Genomic DNA, 21,482 nt, shown 5'->3' with positions numbered 1-21,482 from the left:
CTATCTTAGTCTGCCCCACATCTTCTTCAACTTCACAGTTCACTTCAACATCCCTTAATTCACCCTCAGCTTCAGCTTCACAGTTCACTTCAACATCCCTTAATTCACCTTGAACTTCAGCTTCACATTTCACTCCAACATCCCTTAGTTCACCCTCAGCTTCAACTTCACACTGAACTCCATCCTCCCTCATGTCACCCTCACCTTCAGCTTCACACTGCAAATCGTCACTTAAAACAACACTAATATCAGCCTGAGTTCCCTCTTCCCTTATCTCAATATCACATTCACCTTCACATTCAATAACATCTCCCAAAACACCAACTCCACCTTCACATTCAATACCATCTACTATAACAAGAACACTCTGATTCTCAACTTGAGGTTTACCCTCAACACAATCACCTAAAACACGTGATCCACCATCCTCTTGTGTGTCAGGTTCATCCGGATAATACTCCAACATTTCAATGACTTGGGGTTCAGACAATGAGTGTTCCACAAATGAATGAACTTCACCATTCAGTCTTGCGATATTAACCATATGCAACACACCACTATCATCACACATAAGCTGCAATCTGTCATCTAATACTAAAGAACCTCCAACTAAGAACCATAATTTATTTTCTCCAACATACCCAAGCCCTTTTATCACGCTTAAAGCAACAAAGTAGCTCCACATGTCTGGGTCGAACGATAACCTAGTACTTTCCCATATTCGTACCGCAACTTCCCATCACTTATGAATTTACCTCCATGGTGAAAAACCACCTCAAATTCCTCATCCATAACGCAAACACATATACGGATAAATACATAAACCTATATATTAATCAAATACTGAAAAAAAAATATAAAACATATATTAAATACAAAACACACTGAAAAAGACACCACTACAACACTTTAAACATGGGGGACCACAACGCAAAAGCATTTACACATGGTGGGCCAAATAAAGCATATTTAAACACTGACAAACCACAATCAATACTCTGGTTCCCCAAACAAGAAACATCAGAACATGCACTGAAAAATTTATTCCCAAATTCTCAAATGTTATAGAGAGAAACTCACCTTCTGCCATTCTATTTAAAGCAAATCGCGATTCAGATGATCCAAAACCTCAAATGCAATTCAATTCCAGCAGCTTCTCCCCCTTCTTTTCTCTTCGCTTCGCTTCGCTTCTCTTCGCACAAGAACCCTAGCTTGCTGGTTTCCCCCAAATCAATTTGAAAACTCTAAGTCCTTTCGTATTCTCGTCCTCTCCTATTATGCATTTTTCAAATTTAATTTTTAAGACTTAATTATTAATTAATTTTGATCAAGCCACGTCAATAAAAAACAACACCTCAGCATGCCCAGTCACTGTTCATTTAACAATCATTGACGGTCGTTAACGGTTATGGCTGAATTGTTGCTGTTTTTCAAAATTAGGGACCCAGTTGAGTCAAATGAAAATTGGGGGACCTACTTGAGAATCCGCTACAAATATGGGAACCTCTGGAATGATTTAACCATTTATCTATTAAAATAATATTTTTAATCTATTACATCACTTAAATCACTTACTAACTTCTATAAAATTTATCTTTAAATCTATTCACTTTATACTTTAAATTCATTTACTTTATTCTTTAAATCCACTCAAAACAACACACATATTTAACTCAAATTCATACAAATCGATATTCTCACTCGATTCCTCCCCCAATTTTGCCGCCATCCCTCCAATCGATATTCCCCTTTCGTCTTTAGCCACGCTTTTTTTTTCTGATCTTGATTTCTTTTCCTCCCTCCCTCGATTCCTCCCCCAATTTTGCCGCCATCCCTCCAATTGACTCGGCCTTTGCCTAGGTCTTCATTTTCTGCATCGACCGGTCCCAATTTTGGTCCTATCGGTTGACGAGATCCGTTTTTAGGGTTTCCGTGGAGGAATATTCTGGATCTATTTTTAGAGATTCACATGTTTGATTTGGGTGTGATCCTTCTGAAACCTTGTCCGGGTTGTTAGATCTTGTGTTGGGTAATTCGATTCGGTTCGAATCGTAATACTTGTCCATCTTCTTGTAGGATTTGGAAAAATCTAGGGTTAAGGTTTTCTCAAATTGAGATTTTTTAATAAATATCATTTATTTTATATATTAACTTAATAATATTACATTGTTATCGTCTACTACTACTGTAATATTATTCATATTTAAAAAATCTTAAAGAATGCACTTGTATTTACATTGTATAAATTAGGAATTATCATCATTTAAAAATTAAAGTTTTTAGCTAATACCACGGGAGAGATCCGAAACCTAGAACAACAGCTTAGGTGTTCCTCCTACAAGATCCTCTCCGTTCATCGCGTTGGCTCCGCACGCCCGCGAAACCCCACTGTCACTTTCTCTTCTCTCAAATCGTCATTCCTTCAATCTCCCAGAATTCATCACCATATCACGATGTCTTGGGTCCAAGTCTAAGTTGCTCTCTTCTTCCTCTTCTTCACTTTCCAGAACCTTCCCTTCCTTCTCTCGCACCGCTCATCACCTCCCTCACAATCAGATCGGAGCTCTCTCTCCCCTCACCGATCTCTTCCACCGCAGCACCGCCTCCACTCCTCTCGGTAACTACCTTCTCTCTCACTTTCTTCTTTCCATTTCCTTATTCAATGCCTTTTATTTTCATCCATCCTTCGCATTCTCTTTTATTTCCGCTCCTATCACCACGCACCTTCAATTAACGCAAACATCTATGCTCCTATTAATAACGCCAAACACAGAAAGTAGCTCATCACCGCTTCATTTTCTTAATCGCGTTTCCTTGATTTCGATGAATCTCGTCGTGATTCCTGTTGCTCTACGACCTTAATTTTTTTGTACTCGCTGGTGCCGAGTTTAATTTTCTGCTTCTGATTGTCTCATTCCTTTCCTTTGATGCTAATGTCGTTTCAGCGAAGGAAAACGCTTCTGGCGAAAACGTGACTGGTCTTCCCAAAGTTCCTGCGAATAAGCCTGGCTGTGATTCTAATGCGATCAATTCGTTGGTATTGGTATGCGTCTTTTCCTTCATTGTTAATCATATTTCAAACTCTAACCATACTTGATGGAGTGAAATATGTTTTCTGTACTTTTAACTTGATATTGCTTTTGTGAAGTTACATTTGTATATCTCGTTTTTGCTCCCTCTAGACTGATGAAATAGGGAATAGGGAAACTGTCGTTGCTGATGCAACTTTGATTTGACTAATCTGATTAAATCTAATAATTTTGACCCCTTTTTACTTCGATCTTCGTTTATGAAACATTCTGAAGTTGTAGTGGGTTCTGGTCGTGCTATAGTAGTATGCTAGAGTTAGAAGTAAAGCTAGTTGTTAAGGTTGTTATTAATCATTTATTATTGTTGTTATTTTTATTATTGGTGACAGTTATTGTTTGTGTTTGCATGTTATGGAAATTTCATGCATTTATATGGTGGCAATTTATTTTTATTTTCGTAGGCAAAGTTTTGTCAGTGGTCTGAGTGTCTGATTTTTGGAGTAAATATTATCAATATAACGATTTGTACCAAAATGTTGTAATTGCCAATGGTGTTCACTGGGCTCTGATTGTACAAGGAAATGTTGCGTTGGTTATTGGGGCCACTAGCCTTTTACGAATGCATGATATAGATTGTAGTTGCGGTTATTTAAACACAACACATTCTTATTCAGGACTGGGGTTCAACATCTGGTGTTCTATTTACGCCTTGCAAAGTTGCAATGTTGTTGCTGTTGTATGATGTCATATTGCTATTAAGTATTTGTTAAGTAGACCTGTATGTTGTTATAGAGAGAAGCATTCTGTAATATGTTTTTGTCATCTGCTTTTGCAGCCAGCAATTGTACATGGTCACTACTGTTGAATGAAGTTTTGAATTAATTTTTTAGTATTTAAGGCTGATGAGTTTCCATGGTTACTGTCAATTACCGATATATGTTGAAGATGTTTAATTCAATGTTTAATTTCTTAATTTACTTATAACTATTATAAAAGAATTACAAATTTCAACAAGCTCCCATCCATTGGATTTTGGTAGTTGTTGGATGAGTTATGATTTGATATTTATTCTTCTATTGTTTCTTCTTATTCTTTTATGGCCTCAGTAGTTATTTTGTTTGGTTGCTAAGTTTTAAAGTCAAAATTATCAACAGGTGAGAAACTACCAATGGCAGAAGAAAATGAAAAAAATAAAAGCATGGATTTGGGCTTATCTAAATCCCTAGCAATGAGCAAACAGCCAATTTCTTCAATTATGAATTAGATCCGATCTCTTCTGTTTTGATATCATGACCTAAATTGGATTTTGTTTGCTTCTTCAGTTGTTCCGATCTCTGGAATTTTTTGTTTCTCTCGTTATACATGTTATTTTCAGAGAATAAGCGATATGAATGTAGTATGTAATCATTTGGTCTTAAATAGAAAACATGTTTGCCTAGAAGTTGTTTGTAGATTTGCTTGATTGAGTGGCTGTTGTCATGTGTAGAGCAAAAGAGTTTGTTGCTACGTTATGGCGGGCAAGGGTGTTGGTTCGGTGGCAAAGGCAGTAGCAGAATATCAATATCCTTGGCGTGAGAAGTTAGTGAAATACAAGGATGAACTTGCTAAGGGAGTATGGGGATACTGGGACCTGGGGGCATGGAAGCCACTGAGTATCAGTGCTCGACGACGTGCCCGACTGCGAAAGGAAGTGCTCCTTACTGGGGAAGATTGGCCCTATGATCCTGAAAGAAAGGAGATGAAGACCAGGAGGAAAGGACACAAATGTGATAGGATATCTGCCGAGAAGCGGGAGAACACTGCAAAGTTGATGGAGAAGATGCCCCAGATGTTGCAGGATTACAAGAAGAGAAGGTGGCAGAAGAAGATGAAGGAAGAAGACAAGGGAAAAATTTGATTTTGCTCCTCTCTTCTAAGAATATGTTTGAGTGATCGTCAGGGGAAAATGTTTTGTACCCTGAATATTAGTTTTTTCTTTCTAAAGTTTTGAATTGATTTCATATCAGTGTAAAATTCAGTCTAACTTGCATCCCGATGGGAGCTTCTTCATAGGACTCTTTGAAACGGTTAATTTATATAGTGTTATCATATTTGTCAGAGATGAAATTGTATTACGCTTGACGATTTGTACTTTTCTCTTTCTTTTTTCTGAGAAGTTTACACGTCAATGAAGACTTAAAATTTTCTTTTTCTGTTTCAACTGAAGTCTTAGGAACGATCATTTTAGATTCTTTTTAGGTCTTAAGTTATCAGATGCGCGAAGACTAGTGTTAGATTTCTTTTTTAATTGTGAACTTCATTTTAATTTATTTTTATCATTTATTTAAGTATTATTGATTTGTTTAAAGTAAAATGATTTATACTATTTATGCTGTTATATTTTAATGATTTATGTTTTATTTTTTTATTTAACTAATTTAATGTTTAGAAAAATTTAATTAATTGAATATTATGCTAATAAAATTGAGATGACTTAATATAAAATGTTTAATAGAGTGCAGGTAAATAATAAGACATCAACGAATATTTATCTGATTGTGACTTTATGGTAGTAAAAATAATTTTTTGACTTATTTTTAGTTGATTGATCCATTTTATTATTATGAATTCGAGTACGGTAGTTTTACATTCTTAATTATAAACGATGCATTTTAGGGTCTGAAATAAAATTTTGATTCATATAGATTGATCAATAATTTTCATTTCAATAATCTTTATTTTGATCATAATGAAATGAACATGTATTTAATTAATAAAATTAATTTTAAACATTAAATTAGTTAAGTAAAAAAACAAAAAATAAGTCATTAAATAAAAAAAATAAAATTATAAAATCATTTTACTTTAAACAAATTAAAAATATATTTAAATAAATAATGAAAACAAATTAAAAGAATTTAAATCGAAGTCTTCTCAGACCATTTCATTATTAAAAAAAAAATTTCACTCAAAATTCGACTTGGTTAAAACAGAAAAAAAAAATTTAAAATCGTTATTAGTGTGAAAACTTATTTGAAAAAAATAGTGGTAACAGGAATCTTACCCAATCTCATAACATTTTAAAAAAATAAACACTTTACATACATTAAAAAGGTAATTCACTGTTTACATGAATTAATTACTCTGAAACTTTTTTTCTTTTCTTTTTATCTATAATTTATAATTAGTACATCTAAAAAGAAGAAGTTTGTTTTGAATGTCAATTATTTTTTCTACTTCCAAAGACACATTTTTTTAATCTTTAAATATCCAAAGTTAAATGAGCTTGATGGACTAACAAAATTATTGGTATATCATATTTGAAATTTTGTTAAAGTTATCTTTTATTTAATATTATTTCTTATATTTATTACATTATATCAAGTCAAAGTTGTTGACAGCTACTCTGTTTCTTCTCACTAACTTATTAGTATAAATACGAAAATGACATAAATTGTAGAAAAGAAAAAAAAAATAGTAATGATGGTGAAGCAGGAAGAGGCATTATGCCCAACAAACAATGCACAAAATCCGCACTCTGTCGTGCTTTTTGAAATCCTACCACAACGTTAACCTCTGTTCCTATTTCTCCTTATTTTTATATATATTCAATTCAAATGAAACATCCCCACCGAAAGTACCCAAATCATTTTCAATTCCTCTGTTCTTACTACACACTAATGTATAACTACATGGAATTAGATAGAGGATGGACTTTTTTTCACACTTGTACTGTGTGTTACATTTTTGTCGTCTTCCCCTCGTTGCATATTCATCCGAGTGGTTTAAGAAAAAAAAAAAAACCAACATGATTTACGAGGTATGTCTGTGCCTCAATTTGTCTGTGTGTGGCATCTTGCTGGAAATCACAAACACAACACAAACACGTGTAGCAGAGGATTTTCCTGTCGGCTTGTTAATCAATCACACATTTTCTTGTTTTATCAACCATCTTTTAAAAACACAAATTAACATTTTCCTTAACATTAATTAATGTGGGACTTTACACTAGATATGTGTGTACTTTTGGTTTCAATTATAACAGTACTCTTCCTCTCTCTCTGCATAATGGACCATTTTCCCCCAAAACGAAACACCAATATAATGAAAGAACAACGGAAAGTGAATATGGAGCGCTGAGTCCTTCCTCACCAACCAACCAACAACCATGGCCGTTGTCAACACTCTTCTCTTCTTCCTGCTTCTAACCATAACCATCTGCAGCTCCTTGGCTTCTTCCCACTTCGAACAGCTGAACGTGGAGGAAGAAATGGCAGCGACTAAACTCAAGAACCCATCTAAAGAAACAGAAGAGTTAGAAGAAAAGCAGGGAGATTGGAAAGTTCAGGTTCTTCACAGAGACAAAATCAGCACCACCCCTGCCAAGGATCACACCACCCGCTTCAACCAACGAATGAAACGCGACGTCAAAAGGGTATCCTCTATCGTTATCAGTATCAGCCATGCTTACAAGGAGGAAGCGGCGGAAGAAGCGTCCTTTGGATCCGACGTCGTTTCGGGGACAGAGGAAGGTAGCGGAGAGTATTTTGTGAGAATAGGAATCGGAAGCCCTGCAACTTACCAGTACATGGTCATAGACTCAGGCAGTGACATCGTCTGGGTCCAGTGCCAGCCCTGCGACCACTGCTACAACCAGTCCGATCCCATCTTCAACCCCGCCCTCTCCGCCTCATTCGCCGGCGTTTCCTGCTCCTCCTCCGTCTGCGACCAGCTCGACGACGCCGGCTGCCACCAGGGAAGGTGTCGCTACGAGGTGGCCTATGGCGACGGCTCCTACACCCGAGGCACGCTTGCGCTCGAAACAATCACGCTGGGGCGGACCCTCATCCGGAACACGGCCATCGGCTGCGGCACATGGAACCAGGGCATGTTCGTGGGAGCGGCTGGGCTTTTGGGCCTGGGAGCCGGGCCCATGTCTTTCGTGGGCCAGCTCGGTGGCCAAACCGGCGGCGCCTTCGCTTACTGTCTGCTCTCTCGCGGCAGCGCCTCCTCCGGCTCGCTCCAATTCGGACGGCAGGCATTGCCGCTGGGAGCGGCGTGGGTCCCACTCATTCCCAACCCCTTCTTCCCCAGCTTCTACTACGTTGGGCTCTCGGGTCTCGGAGTTGGCGGCTCGCGGCTGAACATATCGGAGGATGTTTTCCGGGTAACTGATCTGGGCGACGGAGGGGCCGTGATGGACACCGGCACCGCCGTCACCAGGCTTCCCACGGTGGCTTACCATGCCTTCCGGGACGCTTTTCTTGCGCAGACCACGAACCTGCCTCGGGCACCCGGACTCTCCATTTTCGACACCTGCTACGATTTGAACGGCTTTGTGACGGTTCGGGTGCCCACCGTCTCCTTTTACTTTTCCGGTGGACAGATCTTAACCCTTCCGGCCAGAAACTTTTTAATTCCGGCTGATGATGCCGGAACTTTCTGTTTTGCCTTTGCGGCTTCGCCTTCGGGGCTTTCCATTATAGGGAATATTCAGCAAGAGGGTATTCAGATTTCGGTTGATGGTGACAATGGTTTTGTGGGGTTTGGACCCAATGTCTGTTGAATTAGGGAAACAAAGATTCTTGAGCACCCACCATCTGAGTTTTGTTAAGTCTTCGCCTTTCCTTTCTCCTACCCATCTCATCTCCTTTCATTTTCATTGCTTCATTCATGTATTATACCTCTCAAAATAACTAAACTCCTCAGTGTCACTGCCAATTTTTTCCACTTCTTTAATTTTAGTGTAATGCTAGCCAGTGCAATTCACCAGAGCTGCATCGCCGGGGAATCTAATTATGTGGTCAAAAGAAGCATGGAAAAACTATAGTAGAAAAAAAGGTTGCTTTTTCGGTCGACGCAGAAAAAAGTGTACATAGAAAAACATGCTTTGATGTTGATGTTGATGTTGCTGGTTTAGGAGTGAGCTTCTGAGAGAGAGATAAAGGTGGTGGGTGCAGGAATTGAATAATCACAGTTCACCATCGTTTGAGACGTTTGAATCCGTCACTTACATAATTTAAGAATATTTAAGAATGCATGCAGACTTTTTGGTAGTTTAATTTCTTATTTAATCCCTTTGTAATAGTGATTCTGGGCTTTGGGTCTACCTTTGTTTTTAAGTTTATTTTGGAATTTAAGCATGTACGTTTTCTTTTTACTAACGAGGTTTTTTTTTTTTCATAAAAAAGGAAGTGATTGTTTTTTTCTCGAAGACAACATATCTTATCATCCTCTAATTAACGAGCTCTTAAAGTATGCAGCTGAAAGAGATCTTAAAAAAGAGATGTAATTAAGTGAAGAAGGTAACAAGTTGAATATACACTTGAAAAGAGTGTAAAGTGACTTACTGAAGAGAAGAGAATCTTGCAAGACGACAGGAACAAAGAAGGCAGCTGAGAAAGCAAAAACTAATGTGAAATCAAAAGGTTGATGTTTAAACAAATGCAAAGACCGAATAACCTTTTTAAGTATGGTTAGAAACCCTTTTTTAACCCTATAAGTAAGAAAACAAACTCTATGAAACTTACTGTCCCAAAATTTGCTGATCATGATCATTTCTAATTTTAATTTTCCTTTAATATCATGCTCTTATTGCAACACATTCTCGAGTTGACTTGGTTCTTTTGTCATTCTCGAGTTTTGTTGTGTAATCTATCTACAAAAATTTATTTTGACTCCAAAATTTTTACTCATTTTTTACATCATTGATGTGTCCACTAACTTTTGTTTTTTTATTTTTTATTTTGTTATTTCTTTGCAAGGGCACACATGTGGAAGGTAAGGAGGGAAACTGAAATTAGCATATGAAGAAAGATGAATCCCAAAACGTTTGAGCGAAAACTAGAGAATCAACTTGATGAGAGAGAACCCCCAAATTGGTTTTGAGAGAGAAGTCAAAGTTCCCTCCTTTTGGCAGATCACTTCAATGAAAAAAGAAGCAATGCCTCGCAACTTCAACGAACAAAGAAACATGGCCTGAGGTTTGGGTTGTTGATGACGATCGGTGGTTTATCAGTGCATTTTATTCTTCATTTCATTCTTGCAATCACCCACGATTTGTGTTAGGTTCCTTTGCATTGTCCATTGTCGACTTCATTTGTGACACCCTGACTACTATAATAAATAATAATTATTTGATAAAAAGATGGAATTGATTTTTTTTTGTACAATAAGATTTTTCTTAAGAGGACACTAACAATAACATAACTTCATATATATATATATATATATATATATATATATATATATATATATATATATATATATATATATATATATATATATATATATCAATAGTTTACATATCTGTAATTGTTCATGAAATATTATAAAAATATGTATTTGTATAATATTAAGAGTTCTACATCAGAATAGAAGATTATCTATATTTTTAATATCTTCTCAAGATATTAATATAAATTATAAAAAACAAGTCAATCTTCAGAAGATCTACCAATAATATCCCGAACAACTCTCACTAAGCAGGTTCCCCTTCTACTCATGCCACACGTACATATGAAAGAAAAATATGGAGGGAGTGAGGTATTTATAAGCCTTAAATATCAATCTTAATAAACTCAACAAACAATACATTTATAGACACATAAAAGAGATATATACTCACTACCTAACCTTTGCGATGCCAAGCAGGTATAGAATAGTCCTAAGTTTGGCCTATGAATATCTTAGTCTAGTGTGATATTCTGAACTATCCAGATATCACCTACTTGGTAAAACTTGTTGGCACAAGCAAACTTGAAGCGAAGAATTGATAAAGCCCTGTGCATGAAGATCATAGGTGTTTGATGAAGATTGATGAAGATCCATTTGAAGATTTAGTTTTAATGTATTAAATCTGAAAATACCATGTTAAATGTAATGTGTTGTGTTATATCTTGTTCGTAGGCTATATGACATAGGTTAGATGTCTTGTGTGCCTTAGTGTGTCTCTTTTAATTTGTTAAAATGAGTTTTAACAGGTTCAAAGGCTTGTTGTATATAGTTTCTGGTATGAATGCATTCAGTTAGTTGAATTATTTTTCAATCGACTGATTTCACTTAAGTAAAGTGAAATCAACTGACTGTATGGAAAATTCAATCGATTATTTTCACTTAAACCAAACTATATAAGTTGTGTTTTCGCGAGCAGAGGTGCGAATCTAAGATTTTTATGCACGAAACTTTGTCATTCTTCTCTAGAAAGCTCTCTCTCTTTGCAATACACAACTACAACTCGTGTTTTGAAGATCTTGGTTGATCTTGGAGGCATTTTGGCTTGTGAGTAGCTTGAAGAACACATGTATAGTTGGCTAGGGACAACCACCATCAAGTTTGGATGTTCTTGTGCCTTTGGTTGGTTTGCTTGATGTGATTTCAGGTATGTAAGTGTGATTCTTGCAGGGTGTGTGTTTAGATTTTTGTGTGAGTCAAAAATCTTGTGAGTTTCTTTGTTCAAAAGTATAATCTTGGTGTGTGATTTGTAAAACTTTTGAATGTAGTGGAAACCAGGCTCAGGTTGTCCTGGTAAACTAGATGTAGCTTTGTGATTGAGTGAACCAATATAAAAACAATTGTGCAATTCTCTCTCCCTCATCTCACTCACTTTGAATCTCTTTAAAAACTCAAGAAAACTAAGTAATTCGTTCTTTGGTGTGATTGAATGTGTTCTTATGTAATCTAAGGCTTTATACATGTATGTAAAAGATTGTTGTTTGAGTTGAATTTGTGAATTCTGCATTCTGCATAAATCTCCATTATTTTAGCCGACTGATTTGTCTTTTTAATCGATTGTTTCATAGCTACAAGAACAAATTAGTCTGCTGATTTATATTTTAATCGACTGAAAGTGTAATGGTCTTGTGCATTTACATCCAAACTTTTCAGTCCATTAGATTCAATTGAAAAGAGGATTAAACTTTCAAAATTTTTTTATAAAGCTAATTCAACCCCTCTTCTTGGCTAAAATCACCATTTCAAAACTAACAAAACTTCCTTAGACCCCACTATGGTCCTTGCCTTTCTTCTCGTAGTGTACCAAACTGTGACTTCCTAAATACAAACACTCTGACTGATTTAATCTCAACTTATTGAAACCAGAATTAACTCTACTTAACTAACATACTCTTGGACATTTTCAAAGGTCATAAAATGTGATGACTATCAAATTATGTCATTGTATAAACTATACACAAAGAATATAAAATAACAATAAAGTGTACATGTAATTTTTTTTCCATCCAAGATCACTGAATAAAATAATATTTACTTTTACTTTTTTTTAACTTTTTTTTGAATTATAAAATATTGATAAAATAAGAATGAAAGCAAGAATTTTAAATAAATAACTAGATAAGGATTTAGAATGTTATAAATAAATATAATAACAAAAATATAAATTAAACAAGACTAGTGCGTAACTGCAGATATATTAGAAATAAATAAACAGACCAATGCATAACTGGAGATAGATTAAATAAAATAAATAAACAAGACCAATGCATAACTAGAGATAAATTAAACGAAATAAATAAATAGAACCCGTGCGTAACTGGAGATAAATAAAATAAAATAAATAAACAGGACCAATGCATAACTGAAGATAAATTAAATAAACAGGACCAGTGCATAACTAGAGATAAATTAAATAAAATAAGTAAACAAGACTAGTGCATAATTGGAGAAAAATTAAATCAATTAAATAAACAGGACTAGTACGTAAGTGAAGATTAAATAAAATAAATAAATGGGACTAATGCATAAGATAAATAAAATAAAATAAAGGAACATGACCAGTAGATAACTTGAGATAAATTAAATAAAATAATTAAATAGGATAAGTGCATAACTGAATATCGACTAAATAATATAAATATAAGAGGATAATAAATGAAAATAAGTTAAATGGAAGTAAATAAAATAATATATGATTCAAAATAAATAAAAGATTAATACAACACCAATAAGTTTATCAAGATTAATATAAAAATAGTTTAGCCTCACTCCCCCCTTACCTCCTTGTTAGTTGGGGGGACACTCTAGCAATACTTTTAGAAGTCTAAGATCTCTCTTTCAATCTTTATCTTCAACTTTCTCTCTTTCTTTCTCTCTCTCTCTCTCTCACTCTCTTTTCTTTTCTTCTCTTTTTTTCACATAACTCACCTTCACTCTTTTTACATCTCTTCCATGTATTTATAGGTTAGGATAAGATTCCTTTCATTAATGAAAGGTAAGCCAAAATTTTCCAAAGTGATCCATGTAATACATGTGTATGAAGTAATCTTAGGTCATCTTTCTTTCATCCATTTACAAGCCAAGCATGTGCCAACTTGTCCAAGTAATGAGTGCATGCATTAAATGTAAGGTTATCACTTCTAATTATTCTTATCTTCCATGTATTAAGATTAAACTCCTTTAAATCTCCTTATCTTCTTTCTTTTTGTTTTATTTCTATTCTTTTCTTTGTTTTTCTTTTTCTTATTTCCTTGTCTACTCATGTTCTCATCTTTTAGAAGTTTCGTTCTTTCTTTCTTTTTTTTATAATGCTTTAATATGTATATATATATATATATATATATATATATATTTTTTCTTCCTATTATTTACTTTTATTATTATTTTTATTTTACTTACTTATAATATTTCTTAAAACTACTCGATTTTTTTTAATGTTTAAACTATATCTAGATATAATATAAAACATTAGTAAAAGCACATAATTTTCTAACTCTTAAATTTAAAGTAAAGATACAATAAATAATAAAATTTATTAAAACTAAGGATGTTACACCATTCGATGGTTGTTTAGTGTGTTTGTTCACCAATTCAAGCATAGGTTATTGATGTTTTACCTTTTTCTTGGTTTAGAAATTGTTAGGGCATTCGTGCCTATATGTTAGGATTGTTGGGCAACGGTTTCGCGTTTGTGCGTGTGTTGTGGGGTGTAATGTTTGGTTGTTTGGAGGTTGTTTGAATGCTTATGAAATGAAATTCATGAAATGGTTTGACAGGTATCCTAAAAAAAGAAACAACATCTGTCACATTAATGTGGAAACCCCAGTGTAATTAAGTGGGGACCTGCGTTTTAGTTTTTGAACAAAATTTCAGAGATTTAATATATTTAAGGGTTGTGTTAGAAATGTGGTATGTGTGTGTCTGTTGTTGATTCTTCTTTGTTTTTTTTTTTGCAGTTGATAGGATTTGTTCAAGTGATGGTTGGGAACAGTGCACATAACAAAAAGGTAATTCAAATGTGTTGTTAATTTCAGTTTTGTATTTTGTGCATTTTTTTGGCATAAATAATGTGAATATGTTATTTGAAATATATTTCCCTGTTTGAAGTTCAACAAGAAATAAGACTAATCCAACCAAACACATTAGTCATTACAATTATATGGTGAATGAATCTTTTTTATGACATTTGGATGTTAAATTATTGGTTTATATTGGTTTTTGTAGATATGATTCTGGCGTAATTGTTCTAAAGACTATGGAGCTGTGGGATGGTGTCAAAAAGTTTGATGGTAATAACATGCTTGATTACACCAATGTAAGGACTTCAATGTTACATTGACTAAGGTGTTGATATATGTTGTTTATTTATTGGTTTTATTTTTGTCTACACCAATCTGTGTGGTGTGAGTGAGAATATGTCGTTGTGAAGTAACAACTTAAGTATATTCGACAACAATACATATGTCAATCGATACTAGATGGAGACAACAATAAAAGGTAACAAGTTCTTCGAGAATATGACTTATTAGTTTAGGAGTTAGAAGTTATTCATCAAACCTGTCCACAATTTGTACAAAAACACCTGTGGAAATCCCCACTTATTTCCACATGACTCCCACATGTAATTACGACAGATGGTTTGAGATTTTTCCATAGAGACTGAATGCAATCCACTATTTTTTTCTCATAATTATTCCATTGTAATATGTTTGGTCCATTTTATGTACATAGAACATTTTGCAACTGTCCATAATTTGTACAAAACCCTAACATAACTTTTCACTTATTTACACATGACTTCCTACATGTGTGTCACTACTGTTGTGATATATATATTTCTTCGTTAAGATTGAGTCTAATGGATTATTTTGTTGTTCGTAAGGACTCCAATGTAATTTTTATGGTCCATATTAGTTACATAGAGTATGGTATATGTTCATGTCAAACTTGTCCATTATTTGTACAAAAAACCTCAATGCAACTCCCTCGTTATTTCTCCATGGCTTCCCACATGTCTTTATGACATGATGTGAGATTTGTTTCGTACATATTACATGCAATCCACTTGTGTACATAAAACGGGTGTGTCATAATTTGAAACCTCTTCATAATTTGTACAAAAATCCCAGCACAACTTTCCACTTATTTCCACATGTCTCTTCACATGTGTGCCACTGCTGCTGTGATATATATATATATATATATATATATATATATATATATATATATATATATATATATATATTCTTCTTTTTTGTTTTTTTTGTTAAGATTGAGTCCAACGAACTATTTTGTCATTCATAAGGACTCCAATGTCATTTTTATTGTCCATTTTAGGTACATAGAAGATGGTCTATGTTCATGTCAAGCCTGTGGAAATTTATGCAAAAACCTCAACGCAACTCCCCACTTATTTCCACTAGCTCCCCACATGTGTTTGACTACTGTTGTGATACTTTATTATTATTATTATTAAGACTTAGTCTTATGGACTATTTTGTTGTTCGTAAGTACTCCAATGTTATTTGTATGATCCATTTCAAGTACATACAACATGAAATGTTAATTTCAAGTACATGCAACTTCCCACTTATTTTCAGATGGCTCCCCACATGTGTTTATGGCAGTTGGTGTTGGATTATTTTTGTAAAGACTGAATGCAATCCTCTATTTTCTTCTTTAGAATTATTCTTGTGTAATTTGTACGATTCATTTTAGGTACATAGAAGATGGACTGTGATTATTTGACCTAACATGAATGGTTAATAAATTAAGTCTGTTAAATTTTGTTCAAAGACTAAAACATAAGTCCCCACTTAATTGCACTAGGGTTCCCACATCGATGTGACAGATGTTGTTCCCTTTTTTTGGGATACTAGTCAACCCATTTCATGACTTTGATTTCATAAGCATTCAAACAACTCCCAAACAACCAAACATTACACCCCACAACACACGCACAAACACGAAATCGTTGCCCAACAATCCAAACACATAGGCACGAATGCCCTAAAATTTTCTAAACCAATAAAGGAAAAACACGAATAACATATGCTTGAATCGGTGAACGAACACACTGAACAACCACCGAATGTTGTCGACAATGGACAATGTAAAGGAATCCAACACAAATCATGGTCAATTGCAAGAACGAAACGAAGAACAAAGTGCACTGGTAAACCACCGATCATCGTCGACAAACTAAACCCTAGGCGTTGCTTTTTTGTTCGCTGATGTTGCGAGACAATGTTTCTCTTTTCGTTGAATTCGCAGATCTCTCTACTAAAAGGATGAATCTTTGGCTTCTCTCTCCCGAAACCAATTTGGGGTTCGCTCTCATCAACTGGGTTCTCTAGTTTTCGCTCAAACATTTTGGGGCTCATCTTTCTTCATATGCTAATTTCAGTTTCCCTCCTTACCTTCCACACGTGTGCCCTTGCAAAGAAATAACAAAAAGAAAAATAAAAAAGCAAAAGTTAGTGGACACATCATTGGTGTAAAAACTCAGTAAAAATTTTGGAGTCAAAATAAAATTTTTGATCTATCTATGTATATTCCTCTTTTACTTTTAGATATGCCATTTTTTATTGGCATTTTAGTGTTTGCATAACCCATTGTTATTATGATGCCAACACTAGCTGAAAGACATGATGGATGTCTAATGCTTTCAAATGTCTATCCATTTCAGGAAGCCATTTTCCAAGCTCTCTCCAACAAATACTTTTCATTTTTGTGCCTATCTCAAACCCTCAAACAAACGTTTTTCATTTCTATGCCTATCTCAAACCCTATGGAGACTAAATAGGGTTCATCATGTGATCGTTGTCATTTTTTTTTGTTAAATTTTTATTGACCTTTTGATTATTGTTATTGTTTATTTTGAGTGCTTGATTACCATGTTTTATAAACTTGTTAGACCTTGGTTTGTGGTTGTTTTTGGAAAGCTATCTTCAAAAAGTCTTTTTGCTTTCTATGCCGATCTACGGAGCATAAATGGAGATTCATAGTTGTTTCGCTAAAGAAGATTGGAGGCTTCACCAAAGACAAATAGTAAGAAGATCTTTCTTGACCTATGTAAGGGAGAGTACTAAGGTAAAAAAATTGTTTCGTCCCTTGGCTAGGTAGTTTATATTTTTATTTATAACAAAAGATCATTACAAAGTCAAATATCTATTGCTAATATTTAGGAAATATCCTCTTTGAATTGGATCGATAAAAATTAAAACAGAATAACCACTAACAACCCCTAGCCTTCCTCCATACGCTTGGTAAAAAGAATTTGGGATGTCAGGCCTAGCACAATACTCGACCCATATCTTAAAGAACTACTTCGACCCATATCAGATTGCTGCATGATAGGTGTTTGTTGAGTCTTTTGTTAGAGTAGCTATGTTAAGGTTGACCCTTTCTTGGACGGTACAATAGTGCAATGGTTGTATTTGTTGGTTAAATTTCTATTGAGCTTTCATCAATTAAGATTTTACTGTTAATGTTTGCTTGGATTACTTCATTATCATGTTGTATCATTTTCTATATTTATTTGGATTGCTTGGATTGTGGTTGTTTTCTTAAGTTCATATGTTTTCTATATTTATTTCAAATTTCGGCTTAGAATGCAGAAATAGTTGTATTTGAGGTTCATATCTATTCTCGTATGGTCAGATCGGGTATTCAAAGTGGAGCCGAGGCCACAATGAGACATCGAATTAATGGATAGACTAGATCTCTCGGTTTACTCTCTATTTCTTCTCCTTGAATCTTGTGTCCTTTTCTTAGGGGTGTTTGGTGCCTTTATAATCGTATTCTCATTCGATTCTCTGATATTCCGGTCCCTAGGAGGTTGGGATGTTCGTGTCTTAGTGGGTAGACATGCCTCTGATCCTCTCGAGAGGGTGGTTTCATGCATTTTTAGATGGGTCAAACGTTGAAGAGTTGTAGGCGAGATTAGGGGCCTGTATCTGAGCATGGCCTAGGTGTGTTGTGGCCCAATGTGTTGAGCGGACCCAGTTTGGCCCAAACTGAACAAGACTTTACGCGTCAGGTTGGCCGGAACCCGCCAGGATGTACAATATCTTTTATTCAACTAAGTACTAATATTTGAACTTAATATTTTGGTTCACCTTTGATGATGTAAGGTTACAGGATTAAGATTTGTTTGGAATGTTTTAGATGTATGATATCTGTCGTAACCGGAATCGCGACGGGACGACGAACCGAAAAAAAATGTGGGTTTAAAAAGAGATTGGGAGTCGCCACCACAGTTATTTTTGGAAAACTATGGAAAATCATAAAATAAAGAAAGTCTACGAAAAACCAAATTTTGGATCCGGAAGTCGGTTACGCGTAGGGAAGGTGTTAGCACCCTACGCGCCCACCCAAAGACGGTACCTTTAATTAAAAATGCAAAGTCGATGTGCTTTTCAAAATGTTAATTTTCCCCCAAAAGAAATAATAAGACAAAAATGCTAAAAAGAAACAATTTTTTTTTTAATTTTTTGGGTCCGGCAAAGATTGACCTTGGTCCTACGTATTCTCATTAAAGATGAGAAATCAGGGTTACATAGTTCTTTAAAAGATATTTGAAAAATAGTTGAGAAAAAGATTTGATTTTTTAGAGGTAAACCTGACAAGGACTGGTCTTGCTCCTACGTATCTCACGGTGGAGAATCAAGGATCACATAATTCTTAAAAAGATATATTGTTTAAAAACGTTGATGATTTTATATTTTGAAATTTTATATATTTTTTTGGTGTTTTTTGAATTATTTGAAAACATGTGTCATACGATGTGAGCGATCGGATAGACATAGACACTAAAGTATAAAGAAAACCATTTTTGGTATTTTGAAAATGAGTGTCACAGGTGCGGGCGACCGAACAGACACAATAAAACAAAAGAGAACATCTTTCGTTTTTTAGATTTTTCTATTTTTTGTAATTTTTTATAATTTAAAATATTTTCATTTTTCTCTTTTTTAGAAAAAGAAAAAAAATTAATTAACAAAAAAAAAAGATAAAAGTAAAAAAACAATAGTAGGGTGATGAGTAATGTGGGAGGTGCAACGAATAATACATAATCACATGCCCAAAAATGAAAAAAAAATATATATAGGGGGTGCAGTTATCAGATATGGGAGGTGCACGCAGTAAGTAGGCGGGGTGTGTGAGGTAAATGTGAAACAAGTACGGCAGGGTGCGAGATTAGTAATTATGGAGGTGTATGAAGTGAAAACAGAGGTGCAGAGATTAAGAAAAATGGGGTGCGCAGAGATAAAAAATGGGGGGTGTGCAGAGATTAAGATGGGATGCACAAAGATAAAAAAACGGGGGTGCCCAGAGTAAAGATGGTCTTCCAGCCCAAATCCAACTTTATTTTCTTAAAAAAACAGAAACCCTAAAAGGGTTTATTTCTGTTTCTCTTTCTTCCGCAGCCGCCACACCACTATGCCACCACACCACCATGCCACGCCACCATGCCACCGCGCCACCGCTGGAGGTCCCGTCGGCGAGACCCGCAGCCGTCGACGCCAACCACCACCGGAGGCGTCGCCGGCGAGAACCCAAGTCCCCAAATCCTCGCGTTTCGTTTCTTCTCCCGCGCGAGACAGTGTCGTGACCACCACCACCGGAGCAACACCGTCGACACCACTCTTCACCACTGGTTTCGTCGACGTCGGGGCCTCCTTCTCCATCTGCGTCGCGTTTGGGACACCAACTCTAGGGCCAACTATCACGCCTCCAACTCCGTTAGAAGCTTCAACTCATCACCGGAAATACCGCCAACGATTCTTTTCCGTCTCTTGGTTTTACCGTTTCCAATGGCATTGAATGGAATGGGGTTTGGTTTTGGTTCTTGTGGTTGGGGCGTGATGGTCAAGCCGAGGGTGGAAGAAAGGGATTAAGGCGTTGAATGTTATTCGGTGATGGAAGTCCGTTAGTGACTCTTTGGAAGAAGATTGGGTCTCTGTTTTTGGGTCTCTGTTTTTACGCAGGTGAGCAACGAAGACAAGACAATAAATAAGAATTTTGTAGCGTTTATGATGGTGTTGTATGGTAGCCATTATTCGATTTAACGGAGAAGTAAGAAAAAATAAATAAAATAAAATAAAATAAAATTTGTGTTCTGTTTTTTATTGTTTTTACGCAGGTGCGATGGGAATAAACAAAATAAATAATAGATGTAACTATGCTCACCTCAAATCATCTTTCATCCATACATTCATGAACATCAATATCAATTCACGTTAACAGAAGCTTCAATCATACATCCATGAACATCAACAACAATATCAAGTCACGGTAACATAAGCAGGAGTTAAGAACACTTACAGTGAAAATAAAACTTAATGCATTAACAGCTTTGCTTCGGTTTTCAATTTTGACTCCTTCTCTGATTTCTAGTGCCTTCTCCCCTCTGTAGTAATCCAAAAAAACCCCTCCTTTCATGAATCTTCCCTTTTTACTATGTAACTATCTCCTGTACACTTTTCTCTACATTTTCCAATCTCGAAATTTGGGATAAGACTGAGAACAGATGTTGCTTCCTGCTCCTTCAGCCATCATGACCATGTTACAGGTCATTCCCAATACAAAACCATGATAGCATAGCAGCCATGGGTTTGATAGTTACCTCTACCTTTCTTTCCCTTTTTCCTTTTCTTTTTTTTTTCTTTTTGTTGTTGTTTTTTTGTTTTGTTGTTTATTTTTCTTTTTTTTATTAAACTAGAATGAGAGACGTAAAACAAAAATGGAGCTATAATAATAGAAAGAAAAATAATTTAATAATAAAAATAATAAGCCCAAATAAATAAATAAATAAAACAAAATTAAATTAAAAAAATAATAATAATAAAATAAACATAGATATTTATTTTTTCTCAAACTAAAACATTTTTTTACCCTTTTCTTTTCTTTATTAATTATTTATTTATTATTCTCAATTGAACTTTAATTAATTAATTTTTTTGTTTATTATTTTTATCATTGTTACCCGGACGAAATTGGGTGTTGACAATATCTCATCACCGTCTTACAACTTAGACTGTTGTTCTATTTTGATGTTTCTATTTAACAGAAATATTTTGATGTTTTAGCTAATTGAAAGATTGTGCAATTCCATAATGCTTTGTTTTAGCTAGCTAAAACTACCAAACCTACAAAGTTAAGTTCACATTTTTTAAAAACACGAAATGAACAAAAATTTCTCAGAATTAAGAGCTTTAAAAAAAATTTAAACAAGAG

At 34.9% G+C, this 21,482-nt stretch overlaps 2 protein-coding genes across 2 annotated transcripts; both read left to right on the top strand.

Moving 5' to 3' along the window:
• The first annotated feature begins 2,273 nt into the window (after positions 1 to 2,273).
• On the top strand, positions 2,274 to 5,159 carry LOC114166627. The gene is made up of 3 exons (XM_028051381.1): positions 2,274 to 2,617; positions 2,946 to 3,043; positions 4,516 to 5,159. The coding sequence occupies exon 3, from the start codon at positions 4,540 to 4,542 to the stop codon at positions 4,924 to 4,926; it is 387 nt and encodes a 128-aa protein (XP_027907182.1). The 5' UTR covers positions 2,274 to 2,617; positions 2,946 to 3,043; positions 4,516 to 4,539; the 3' UTR covers positions 4,927 to 5,159.
• A 1,816-nt stretch (positions 5,160 to 6,975) lies between these two features.
• LOC114167591 (protein ASPARTIC PROTEASE IN GUARD CELL 2) lies at positions 6,976 to 9,044 on the top strand. The gene has a single exon (XM_028052697.1). The coding sequence runs from the start codon at positions 7,177 to 7,179 to the stop codon at positions 8,572 to 8,574; it is 1,398 nt and encodes a 465-aa protein (XP_027908498.1). The 5' UTR covers positions 6,976 to 7,176; the 3' UTR covers positions 8,575 to 9,044.
• Positions 9,045 to 21,482: the final 12,438 nt, after the last annotated feature.

This window comes from Vigna unguiculata, chromosome 2, assembly GCF_004118075.2.
Source record: "Vigna unguiculata cultivar IT97K-499-35 chromosome 2, ASM411807v1, whole genome shotgun sequence".
Taxonomy (NCBI): domain Eukaryota; kingdom Viridiplantae; phylum Streptophyta; class Magnoliopsida; order Fabales; family Fabaceae; genus Vigna; species Vigna unguiculata.
This window is presented reverse-complemented; position numbering and strand designations above follow the sequence as displayed.